This window comes from Triturus cristatus, chromosome 7 (genome assembly GCF_964204655.1).
Source record: "Triturus cristatus chromosome 7, aTriCri1.1, whole genome shotgun sequence".
Lineage (NCBI taxonomy): Eukaryota > Metazoa > Chordata > Amphibia > Caudata > Salamandridae > Triturus > Triturus cristatus.
This window is the reverse complement of record NC_140590.1, coordinates 629,300,469-629,314,403: the sequence shown is the minus strand read 5'-3', so window position 1 is coordinate 629,314,403 and position 13,935 is coordinate 629,300,469. Positions and strand designations below refer to the sequence as shown.

Here is a 13,935-nt window from a genome sequence, read left to right as displayed (position 1 = left end):
AATGTGTCCCAGTTTGACACTGCACAGGAACAATACAAAAGGGAACTGTGGAAGGCCATGGAGTAAAATATAGTGCTTGGCCATATCTTTTTAAAATATGTTGTAAGAGGGATCTCGCCTCCCTTCCCGCTGGAAGGTGACACTTGCTCTCCCTGTGTTATATGGGCACGGCATTAAATACTTTTTAATGGCTGCTGAGTCAGATGCCTGATTTTGTAAGATATTCATATCCAAATTATAGCTGGGATGTCCAAAGAATATCTCACTAGGTCTGTAATATCAGATGAATAATTATTTTGTAGGTGACACTTGCTTGGGAGATCTTTGTCCAGCGAGTGGTAGATGTTTGTCTGATGACTGCCTGTATGATCTGTTTTAACTGGAGCGTAGTTTTGCTGATAAGTGCCTGTGTCTGTAAACCTGGGAGAGCCCTTGAAATATAGCAATGATGTCAGAGGATACAGCCTGTGACATTTGTTTAACTTGATAGATAGCCTTTTTCACCTGTAGCTTCTTTTTAATCTGAGAGGTAGCTCAGATGGGGGTATCCTGAGACTGTACGTTTTGTGAAACTGCAAAGGTGTTTAAGAAATCTGTAGTCTTAGTGATATCACTGCCGTCAGATGCATGAATCTTTGAAATTTGTTTAACATGATAGATGGGTTTTCTATCAGGGATCTCAGTCTATCAGTTTTTTGTTACTTAAGTGAAACGTTTGTTTCTAAAGTCTGAGAGGTGATTGTAACGTGTGGGTACATTCTTCTGTCTGAAGTTTGAGCTCATACAATGTCTAAAACATGAAGGATGTCTGGTGGGGACATTCTTCTGTCTGTTTGAGCTCATTAAATCTCTGAAACATGAGGGGTGTCTGGTGGGGACATTCGTCTGTCTGAAGTTTGAGCTCATACAATGTCTAAAACATGAAGGATGTCTGGTGGGGACATTCTTCTGTCTGTTTGAGCTCATTAAATCTCTGAAACATGAGGGGTGTCTGGTGGGGACATTCGTCTGTCTGAAGTTTGAGCTCATACAATCTCTAAAACATGAAGGATGTCTGGTGGGGACATTCTTCTGTCTGTTTGAGCTCATTAAATCTCTGAAACATGAGGGGTGTCTGGTGGGGACATTCGTCTGTCTGAAGTTTGAGCTCATGCAATCTCTGAAACATGAGGGGTGTCTGGTGGGGACATTCTTCTGTCTGAAGTTTGAGCTCATACAATCTCTGCAACATGAGGGGTGTCTGGTGGGGACATTCTTCTGTCTGAAGTTTGAGCTCATACAATCTCTGAAACATGAAGGGTGTCCGGTGGGGACATTCTTCTGTCTGAAGTTTGAGCTCATACAATCTCTGAAACATGAGGGGTGTCTGGTGGGGACATTCTTCTGTCTGAAGTTTGAGCTCATACAATCTCTGAAACATGAAGGATGTCTGGTGGGGACATGTTTCTGTCTGAAGTTTGAGCTCATACAATCTCTGAAACATGAGGGGTGTCTGGTGGGGACATTCTTCTGTCTGAAGTTTGAGCTCATACAATCTCTGAAACATGAGGGGTGTCTGGTGGGGACATTCTTCTGTCTGAAGTTTGAGCTCATACAATCTCTGAAACATGAGGGGTGTCTGGTGGGGACATGCTTCTATCTGAGGTTTGAGCTCCTACAATCTCTGAAACATGAAGGATGTCTGGTGGGGACATTCTTCTGTTTGAAGTTCGAGCTCATACAATCTCTGAAACATGAAGGATGTCTGGTGGGGACATTCTTCTGTCCGAAGTTTGAGCTCATACAATCTCTGAAACATGAAGGATGTCTGGTGGGGACATTCTTCTGTCTGAAGTTTGAGCTCATACAATCTCTGAAACATGAAGGATGTCTGGTGGGTACATTCTTCTGTCTGAAGTTTGAGCTCATACAATCTCTGAAACATGAAGGATGTCTGGTGGGTACATTCTTCTGTCTGAAGTTTGAGCTCATACAATCTCTGAAACATGAAGGATGTCTGGTGGGGACATTCTTCTGTCTGACGTTTGAGCTCATACAATCTCTGAAACATGAAGGATGTCTGGTGGGGACATTCTTCTGTCTGACGATTGAGCTCATACAATCTCTGAAACATGAAGGATGTCTGGTGGGGACATTCTTCTTTCTGACATTTGAGCTCATACAATCTCTGAAACATGAAGGATGTCTGGTGGGGACATTCTTCTGTCTGACGTTTGAGCTCATACAATCTCTGAAACATGAAGGATGTCTGGTGGGGACATTCTTCTGTCTGACGATTGAGCTCATACAATCTCTGAAACATGAAGGATGTCTGGTGGGGACATTCTTCTGTCTGACATTTGAGCTCATACAATCTCTGAAACATGAAGGATGTCTGGTGGGGACATTCTTCTGTCTGACGTTTGAGCTCATACAATCTCTGAAACATGAAGAATGTCTGGTGGGGACATTCTTCTGTCTGAAGTTTGAGCTTAACCATTCTCTGTAACAGGAGCAAGATGTCTCTGAGGCGTAAGCATATACTATCTTTACAGCCTGATAGATAGCTGCATGAGCCAGTAACATATGTATAAGGTAGGGACAGATTTCCTGAAGTCCCTCTGGGCATCTGTTGCTGTTAGAAGCCCTAAAGTGTGGAATAGTTCTGGCAATGCTGCTTTGGATGGCCACCCCGTTTGTGAGTCTGGCGACAACCCTAGCCCTTTTAACAAAGTTTGGTGGTCACACACCATTCTACTGTTCAAAGACAACTTCTTTGCCTCTTTAATGTGGGCGTCAGCAGGGTCATACCCCAACTCTCCCAGACAAGGGTCTATAACATGGTCTACAAAAAGAAGGTTGAAGAAATCCTCAAACACCAACACTTTTTATCTTTCATCTGCCATTCAAATGTTTAGTAGCATGCATACAAGTCTCCCATGTTTTAGGCTTATTCTTCAAGGCGACTTTGGTATTTAAATGGCATTCAATAGTGGAAAGAGCAGAGGTGTGCTTTTTAACATAACCCTTATGATTTTACCAATGTGTATGCTCTCTTTTAGCTAATTTATTTACTGATGTAATATCATAGAGAGGCAAAAGGATGAGTAAACCTGTCACTTCCTCTCCTGCACTAAGTCTGTGAATCCCACACAACAGTCAAAAAGAAGCCAATCACACCAGCACATCCTTGACCACTGCACACAGTTTCACTACCTCCTCATGGGTATGAGGAGGAGAGGGAAAGGACTGATAGCAACTTCCACTGATGTGGAAAATATTGGCATGGGGTGGAGGCAAGGACCTCGATCACTAGTCTCTCTATTCCCAGAACATTAATTCTTTTTTTTTCTTCTTCTCCATCAATTCTGTATTAAGATTTGACCTCCAGAACTTCCTCTCTGTATGTGACTCTTCAAGCTTGTTCTTCTTCACCCAATTCTCAGTTTTCTTGAACTTCAGTTATAAGGCATGTTTCCATATTTGATGTATAGAAGGGGCCAGCTTGCTCTGCTAAGAGGGTCAATCTTACCAGAGGTAGAATCTCCTATAGGAAAGGCTTCCATCTCTCTACTACCTCATCATTCAATGGGTATTCCAACAATGCACATTTTTATACTTTTTAGCCCCTCATTAAGAGTCCCCTGGAACTGGTGTTATATTTATTGTACCAGATAAAACGCAATGCAGTGGGGTCATAATTATTTGCATACAAGAAATGCCACCCGGTTGTGAGTTTTTCCCTGATAATTAGGAAAAACATACAGATTCTGGTACTTACAACATTATAACCTGCAAATCCCCCAATAAAAAACATCAGGTTTGACCTGCTGAAATGTATCCAGGATATGCAATTCTTATTGCAAAACTCATAATACCAACATGTGTGGTGACAGAAGTTACTATACATATTGGAATTTATTAGGCCACTCGGAATGAGGGTCTAAATGTATATTGCTATTTAAGTACCTCAGTAGCCATCCCCTTGATCACAAATTCATCAACTTATACAAAAAGATCCATGTTTATACTGTGTTAAGGATGGAAGCTAAGCATTACAGCACTACAACAATGTTTATCCCAAGGTCTAGACAATAATCAGCACTTCTAGCTACCAATTCCAGATACTTTTCCCTGACCTGTGAAGGAGTAGGAATCACCTAGCAGTATCTGAGGTGAGACTACATGTGCTCTATACTGGCCAGCATGCTGGGATACAGAAGGAATGTTATCAGAGTCCAAAGGCTGCTTGGGTCTTGTGGAGGAGTCGAGGCCTATCTCAAAGGAGAAGGTGATCATTCAGATAAGACAGAGTATATCATTATTATTATATTCTCTATAAAGTTGGAACACTGTGCCATAGTTGTTACTTAGTTGAAAGAGCAGCACTTTCATATAACCTTAAAATATATACACAGTACAAATTAATTAAAAACAGTAAGAAACAGGTGAGTAAATGAGTTACACTAAAAAATGACTGTTTTCAATCATCAGTTGATTGTGGTCACTGTAGTGATAATAGTCAGATGTTCACAAACTAAAAGGTTTCTGATCCAGCATCTTAGTCAATAGGCGGCATATGGAGTCCTACTTGAGATACAATGAGGAGATTCCTACAACTTTACCGACATGAGAAAAAGTATAATCGTATCTCATCCTTCACTGACTCACTGGAATTCACCTCATCGGCTAAGAACCTCGATGTCCTCTTCAATGTAGATGCAGACCTTCAAAATAGCAACATAAGCATAATTCCAACTACATAACATATGTAAAATCCATTCCCTCACCCCATACTACATTGCAAAAACACCTTCTTTCAGCAGATTTGATTACTGTAATAGTCGAATGGCTGGCCTATCTCCCCCAGATAAGGTTTTGAACTTTGCAGCCTGGATATTAGTCAATCTCCCCAGGCATAGCCCCTCCTCCAACTACCACCAACAAGTAGATTTGATAAAGGCAAAAAACACACCATGATATAAATAACCAAACATATCATATAAATCGATTTGCAATCTGACCCCCATTTTCTTGAAGAGCCTCTTTCATGCTACTCACCATAACATAACCTTAGATCTGTAAAATAAAACCTTTTGAACACACCAAAGCCACCTTCTTCCTCTTCCAATGTTGTGCCTTTTATGTGTTCATGCTCATTCCGTTGCATCAGTCATTTGGGTCTCAAACTCGCTCATGGGGTTTAAATCAGCACTACAAGAACACCTACTACCTCTAGAGATACCAACTGAATAACCACGAACTCTACTGTACCTTTTTGTACAACATACCTTCTAGAATCTCGGTCCATCTGTACTTACACCTAGCCAGTAGTACCCTCGTCCTACATGCAGGCCTTGCCAATCGTACCCAGATAGAGTGAAAATCCAAACAGTAATAATGACACTTGATAGTTCTCAAAGGATGGTACAATGCAGGTACACGACATTTACACCCACAAGACCTGCTCAGTAAAATGTGACCGCCCAAAGATCAGGATCAGGAGATAAAACAAGACACAGACAGCCATTACTCTCAGCCCTAACACAGACAGGTGAGGAAGAAGATGCAGGTTTAGAATACACGACTGAAAACATCATTATGTTCTGTCAACCGTGGAGAGCATTATTGTATTGAGAAGGGCCTCCGACTGCCCATCCTGATATTAGGGATCTGCTGACATGTTCCCTGACAAGGGATAGTCCCTGCCCTCCTGTAGCATAGAAGCATCAGCGCTGGTCTGAGACAGCCTGGCAGGCTCTGAGGAGCTGGGCATTTACATCACTAGGTTCAGGATGAGTCATGCCCCCATCGCTCAGTACAATCCCTGAAATTAGTAGACACCCTTAATAGTATATGGGACTCACACTCTTCTCCATAACCACCCATCAGACGTCAGATGCATGAAAGGGACAGGACTCACACTTGAGAACACTGAGGGTGATAGCCACATGCAGCTTTGATATTCTACCCTCACTCAGGTTAAGGCCCTGTGGACATTGGCATTCTTGTGAATACACTGAGACATTGAATGGGAACTTAACGAACCGACCTTAAAAATAAAACCACAGACAACAGATACAAATTGAGACAGTGTAACCATCAAGAATAAGATATGCTCTAGGTACTTCCCTTTTATCCTTATTTGACATCTGGATTTGGTCACAGAATGTGTAATCAGACAGTAACAGCTGCATTTTTAGATATATCCTGATGACAACCAGGTTTATCTCCATATGGCTATGTTGGAGTGCCTGTCCAGAAGCACTTTGTACCTGGATGGGGTACTGGATGAACGAAAACTACATCCGTGTTTGAATAACGCAGAGTCATGTGGCGACATACCAGAAGACAGCACAAGCCTATTGCAGAAAGAAAATCATCTCAGCATAATCTTTGACTTAGAAGCGACCTCTCATCCCTAAACAGATGCAGTGGTCAAGGGCAGCGCCTTTCAACTTTCCTTTATCTGAAAACTCGCTACCCCTACAGATTAACTGGCAATTGAAGCTCACAGGATCACCCTTTTACTTCAAAGGAATCTACATTGAACACCATATCTAAAGATTGTAACAAGTGCAAAATTTAGAGGTTAGCCTTTGTTTCAACTTGAAAAGCTGTGACCATATAAGGCCTGCCTACAAGGCACTGCCCAGGCTCCTACAGGAGTTTACAATTAATTTTGAAGTCCTCTCTTCCATGCCAAAATAATTCTGGTCCAATGCCAATAGATACCCTGAGAGGCTGCATCCTTTCTATGCTCCGTCCAGTAAATTCTGGTTAAATAGGAACTGGAGAAAAACCCTATATCCATGGAATGGGCCATGCTACTACATCAGTTCAGGCAGCTAACCCCGGGCGCGGACCCCACACACGACCCACCCACATTGTCAGCCCTGCAAGCGCAATCACAGACCCCACCCGACCAACTTCTTGTTATCCCGACCACGTGATCACATGCAAGGCCCCAGAAGTGGATATGTTATCGCAGTTACAGGTCGAACCTAAGAGTATATGCAATCACGAGTCATAGAGGCGCCATACCCATACGACGTTTAATGCACTCGCTGGCGTAAACTGGATATGATCTTCCATGCCCATCCCCTAGTTTATACCTGTGTTATACCCTAGTTCACGTGACACGTCATGTATCCGCGCCAATAGGGTACACACATCATGATATATCTGTACGTTGTTTTTTCTCCCCGCTGATGCTTCACTAGTCTATGCAGATGATGTGTGACACCACATGCTGTACTATTAGGCATAACTACTCGAAGGCTCTGTATAATGCGCAGTATGTGTACTATGAAAATGGCAATAAAAATGTGTTACAAAAAAAAAAATAGGAACTGGAGGGAAACACGCGATCTAAAAGGGTTAGACACAATCTCAAATACAACTGCAGGATCACTCCCTCAGGCCCTGCTTAAAAATACACAAAAGTGACTCGATTTTGAGGTCTTACAGTCAATGAAATATAATTATTGAGTCTTAAAGAAGATTAAAATTTTCTTTAATTTTCCTTCACGTGTTAATTCGACACAAAGGGCTAACGTGTTTCACGACAAGAAATACAGAGAAGGCAATATGAACTCGATGACGAAACCCTTTACCAAGCACATCTATCATACAGAGACATTAAAATTCTGTAAAGTGTACCGCACATAATTTTGATTTATCCGAGAGTATTACGCTGTATAATGTTTTTGAGCTAAATGTATGTAATGTTTACAATCAATCCTAAAATTAATTCATCAGTGCTATTCTTGTAATAATGGCACAAGGTGTAGAATATGTAACTGTGGATTGGAGCTGAAGAAGCGACTTGTTTGTTGTGAAACACGAGTTGGCCCTTTGTGGAGAATGAAAGAAAATTTGAATCTCCTTTAAGACTCAGTAAATATATTTCATTGACTGTAAGACCTCAAAAATCTAGTCTCTTCTGTTCTGGTTAAATAGAGCCCATGAAATATGTCAACACAAGTATGGGCTGCAAACACACATATGGCTGTCCCTTGGAGAAGAAGGCCTAGAGCTCTACGATGCACTTACTCCTCTCCTAAGACCAGTAGTAGATCGCCGCAACTCTTCGGAAGTGTCCCGAGAACCAGAATACTGAGGCCAGACTTTGGATGAGGACTGGCACCACGGGCACATGAACCATTGATTCACAGGTAGGGAGATCTGGCTCCAGAGCTGCACTCTCAGGACCATCCACCGACTGCCACCCTCTCCTCTCACCGGTACTGTCCTCACTCTCTCTGCCACCACAAGTCAAGAGTGAAACTGATGCCGTCTCCACCACTACCTCTGTGATGCATCCCTACCACCGTGCCATGTAGGGTACAACCTCTTCCAAGGATCAGGTTTCCCTCGTCTATCCGAACCCGCCTACTTTATGTACATACATTCACATACAAACACTCTAAATTATCCATGAAGCCACGTGGCTGCATCTATACAATGCAATAAAATAAAAAGTAGACCGTTACCTGCAGGCATGTTCAAATAGCCCGCGGCGTACATGCTACTTTGTCAGATGTATGACCGCCCAGACGGTACTGTTTGTTACTTCAAGCTGTTTTTCACACCTATGCTTTAAACAACCTGTCTACTGATATTTCTACAGATATTATAAGAGTAAAGTTTGGCAATGGTGGTGCTGTATGTGGTCAACCCAACTCTCAGTCTAATGTTTCCAGCCATAAATCAAAGTGACAGAGCAATAAAAAATCAGTGTAGGTGCAGGATTGTGCGTTTTTCAGTGTTCAATAATCCCGGTATAGATGACATTAGTATGGAAACATAAGTACATGTCTGATAATCCTCACTGCACACTAGGAAAAACACTTTGATCTCTGTTTTTAAGCAATGCAACTACAGTGCCAAGGTCGAAATACATATTACAAATACAGTACAGTATGACTGCCTTTAGAACTCTCTGTGGATTGTCTTGCAATTAAAAGGTTTCTGACACTTTACAGGCTAAAACAGCTGAGCCGTCCTCACGAGCCCAATTTACAGAGCTCTTATCTCACTGCACAGCTCTAACCACATGTATCCTAGCTCTGGCTACACCCCTGTGTTTGTGACTCCTGCATATGAAACATAGCAAACCATGAACCCCATATGCGGCTCTGCAGAGAGTGACATGTTAACTACGATCATGGTTCAAGGAGCTGGGTCCTGGCACCTCACCAACGCTATCACCAACGGGAATACGTCGCATATTCCACTACCTGCATCGGCTTATGCAGGGCAGATTACTATGTCAAAAACACAAAACTGGGGTAACAGTGCATTGTGGTAATTGAAACACAGGAAATGCGTCACAGAAGGGAGGGAGTGTTGAAGGAACGTGACCAATAGTGAAAGAGGAAAGGATTCAGTGGCACCCAAAGCTGCTGGGGGTCTTTATCGCTTTGTTGGCGTGTTCATAAATCCATGGTGGCACCCACTGAAAAAAGCGAAGTATAGTGCCAGCAGACTGCGGACTGCGGAGACTAAAGTCACTCTGAGACTTCGGACTTCTTCCAAACTCTGAGCCACACTAAGGGCAGAGCGCGCCACACTTCCAACAGACTGAACCAGGATTGTTCATTCTGCAGTAAAGCAGCTCCCGCAAAAGAGAGCCCAGCTGACCTCAAGAGCCCCACCGCATGGGCCTCAATATGGTGTTTTGGTCCTGGCCATTCCTTGCACTCTCTCTCTCTTCCCTGCTCTTTTCCCAGCGAGAATACCTGAAGCTGCCACTACAGAAAGACCTATAGACTCCTCTCTTCGACCAGTTCCAGGCAGCCACCAGCCAATCTTAAGCACCATTGAGCATAACAGGTCCCTGGGAATCCATTTTATTCCAAACTCAGCGGATCTTGACAAGCAATCTTGACACTAAATACTTTTAGTCCTACTGCAGGATCTGTAAAGGTGTCAGATAGGGCAGGATGATGAGAACCGACGGAAGGAACCTGGGAAATACTACAAAATGTTTAAAGTAATATGCTTACCATGGTCGTCGACTACAGCCGCTCCAGCTGGAAAAAAAACAAATAAAAATATATCAGTCTTTTAGAGCATAAATCTGGCACAACAGTCAGAAGTCGGATACTGAAAGAAGAACAGAACCAGGCTAGTACCTAGCAAGAAAAAAAGATAAATTTTTACCCCAGACAAAATCAGCCCAATCTTTACCAGTATCCAACACTTCTTGTAGGTTTTATGGAGCATTTGACCAAGGTCAGCAGTCAAAGGGGTTTATTTTGCAAAGTGCAAACATTTTATTCCGTCTAGGGCACGATGGATCACCAACAGTTTTGCTTCTGCTCTATTCGAATTAGTCGGAGGCATTGACCAGATCATGTCAACAACTTTTTGTAAGCGGCAATAGATGTGTTGGGGGCAAAACCTGCCGGAGGTGTTTGAATTTGTTAGTAGTATATTGCGAAGTGCATAATGCCATGATCTTGCTCCATAGAATGTATTTTTGATAGCACAAAAGGCTTTACAGAATCTGGTCTTAGATCCATATGGCAAAACGTGACCAGTAGGAAGTTAGGGAAAAGAAATAAAACAAACACACAAGTAATTGATGAGGCACAAAGGTGTGATTTACCTTAAAAAAGGATGTACCAAATAATCAGCAAAGCTTGGAAGCAACCAACGTGAGGCCCAGGTGAGAAAGGTTCTACCCAATCCAATACATTACAGACCTAAAGGAAATTATTTCTACCGCACATAGGGAGTAATGTAATGCAAACCAAAAGGGTCTCCCAGAGAAATTGACACGGGTACCATAAAATGTCGATTACTCTAAATTTCGATTACTCTGGCCACCTCACCTATATAAAAAGACCTTGTGCCGAGCGGGGGCCCTTGAGTGCTAGGACCCACTTGCATGGCAGGCACTACCTATGCTATACTCCTGTGTACAGTGCCTGACAGAAACCTTACATTCTTCTGCCACTATTCCCTGGCACCAAATATGATTCTCTGAGTACTATGACCTAGTAGAAGGCCAGATATATTGAGCCAGTGTGTGATCGCTGACCCTGAGATTCACAAAATCACTGGGTTTGCAACCACAAAAGGCCTATTCTAATACACAACACCCATCTTACAAGTCGGAAAAGCTTTTAATGATGGTAAAATGGGTTCTGCAACAGATACTGAATCGTAATTTGAAAGGGGTGTAATTGGGGCCCAATTGTGACCCTATATGCAATGTATCAATTTCTGCAAACTCACTTCCAGTCACAAACCATTGAACAGTAACTGACCCTGCCTTAAAGGAAGAAGTAACTGATTTGCAAAGTCGAGGGGGTCCCCACGGAACCCCTTTCCTTTTGGAAATGATGTTGGCAGGCTTGTGGAGAGAAGCAGTGGTCCTGCTTTTGAACAAAAAACAAAGATGTCCATTTAGAAATGCAAGCCCTTATAGCCAATCATTGGGGTCGCAAATTATGTCCTGCCTAAATTAATATTAATTAGGTAGGTCATTCTGTGACATCATATAAGTGATTTTACGACGGAAACTATTAGTCCATTGGTTGTTTCACAAAATTGGAGTCTGATCGCAAAAAGTTGGTATACAATTTGCAACCCCTTTTGTAAATGGACTCTTAGTCCATCTGGCCCTGAGGTCCCTCTGTAGACACACTGTGGCTCCGGCGCGCCCTTCGATGTATGCACTCTAATGTCTGCACTCCTTTTCAAATTAAAAAAGTCCGACGTCTAAAGAGAGTCCCGCGGGCTGGCCCAGTGCCCAAAGGTGGAGCAGGCACTATTTTTATAAATGTAATTGATTGCATTATAATGTCATATTCATGCCATGCTTGTGCTGCATGAGAGAGCACTCTTAATATGGGCGTAAAAAATACATATGTGTTGGACATGTTACTAAAAGTGGTGCAGGCAAAGCTGGAAAGAGATAAAAAGTCATGCAGGTTCGTAAGAGTGAAAAAGAACCGATTTTTACTTCAACTGACATGGGTAACAGAGAAAACATGTTTCAAAGTGATAGAAGTGACTACTTACAGTAACAAAGCCGCGAAGATGTGATAAGCAGAGTCACCGTCCAAAACAACAACATTATTCAATAAAAGTAAATAGATTTAAAAAAATGAAAGTAATCCAGGATCTCCAGCTTCATGGAAGATGTTTGGCGAGGTCTAAAAAAGAAGGCTAGAGGCACCCGCTCCAGGAGACGGGAGAACAGGAGGCTTCCTGGGAGAGGATGGCATTTAACAGGACTCCTTGGTCGCAGTTGAGGTCGCCGGGGCTCCTCGCTCCGAGTCAGGTACTCACTCCCTCCACTGGAGACTGGAAGTGGAGAACAATGAGCGAGCAGTCCTGGCACCCGGCTGATTAGTTTCTCAGGAAGTGACATTTATCCTGATTGGGTTGCTGAACTTATTTTCCCTTAAAACGTTTCTGAGCGGGTGTGGTGCATTCTAAGCCAGAAACGCAACCAAAAGTGTCCCCCGAAAATAAAGCACATATTCAAATGCAGTCCCATCACCGGGGAAGAGATGCCGCTATTTCGGGCGTACTTGTTTCGCCTAAGCTATTTTAAATTTCTAAAAGTACTGACTGGCTGCTGTCCATCCTTACATGGGGTTCCCACAGATGGGATCATCTTTTCTGAGTTCAGTGGGTATTTTCCAGGGCCACTCCCATCCACCACCGATTTTATCACGGAGCTGCCACTTGGTGCTGTACTGTGGTTTTCAGTTCTATCCCCACATCAGCCAGGTTATCTTGAATCCAGTGGCAAAGTTAGCAGGGGACCCACGTCTGGGCATGCTCTGCTAACTTAGGGCAAACAAAGCAAACACAAGGAGATGAATGATGGAGCGCTGAAACTTTTCAGACACTCACCCCCAGTCACAGATCTGGGTTGAATCCATCATCATTCTTTAGCTCACTTTGCCACCCCAGTTCAAACCCTGATATATGCAAATCAGTCTTGACCCTGTGCCTCATGGGACAGTCCAGCCCGAGCTGTCAAGCCAGGTCTTCCGTGGACCGGAAACAAGCATCCTGGGACCGGTTTCAGGGTAACACTCCTCATCAGCCAGGCAAGTTTGAATCCAGTGGCAAAGTGAGCAAGGGACCCAAGTCTGGGCACACCCTGCCAACTTAGGGTATTTTCCAGTGCCACTCCCATCCATTGTTGATTTATCATGGAGCTGCCACTTGGGACTCCCACAGGATCTTAAAAAGAAAGTGTGGCTGCTTTGTTTTATTAATAGGAGGGAGGCGAGTGGCCCCCTCACCTAGCCTTTACAGGACTGAGGAGCCCCCCCCCCCCGGGGCTGAAATTAATATATTTTGGGAGGAGGGACATTTGGATCCCCCCAGGCCATCAGAGGCCCTGAGGAGCCCCCCAGGGATGAAAACAAATATGGGAAGGTGTGTCAAGCGCCCCCCTCTACCAGAGCCTTCATAAACCCCAGCGAGCCCACCCTCGGGCCAAAAACATTGTATTTGGGCAGGGTGGACACACGCCCCCTCCCATTCCTAGGCTATCAGAGGCTCCGGCGAGCCTCCCACTGGGCTGAATTTTTTCAAAATGGGCAGGGGGACCATGCAGCCCTTCCCTCCGAGCCATGACAGGCCTTGGGAAGCCCACCCCCCGGGGCTGAAAGATATAAAAAAGGGGAGGTAGACCGCGCGGCCCCCCTCCGTGAACTATTAATTGCCCTGGTGACAACAACCCCCGGGGCCAGCTCACTAGCTGTGTCCTGGGGTGCCCACCCCTGGGCCATAGCGGTTTCCCTGCCCATATCGGATCGGGCAGGGAAACCTGTGTTTGCTCCCTCTTGGCAGGAGCATTTTAGAATCCCCTGCCAAGCGGGAGCAAACACAAAGTCTGCTCCCAGTGGGCAGGAGCATTGAAAATGCTCCAGCCAGCTGAGAGCAGGATTTTGATCTGTTTCTCTGCCCGCAATGATG

General features: G+C 43.8%; 1 protein-coding gene across 1 annotated transcript in view; it reads right to left on the bottom strand.

The window, feature by feature from the left end:
* PECAM1 (platelet and endothelial cell adhesion molecule 1) overlaps positions 1-12,322 on the bottom strand; it is a 435,744-nt gene extending 423,422 nt beyond the window's left edge. Inside the window, exons 1-2 of the mRNA XM_085617241.1 lie at positions 12,016-12,322; positions 9,990-10,016 (exon numbers count right to left, since the gene is read on the bottom strand). Coding sequence (XP_085473367.1) covers positions 9,990-10,016; positions 12,016-12,070 — 82 coding nt within the window. The 5' untranslated portion in view covers positions 12,071-12,322. The remainder of the gene's footprint in view (positions 1-9,989; positions 10,017-12,015) is intronic.
* Positions 12,323-13,935: the final 1,613 nt, after the last annotated feature.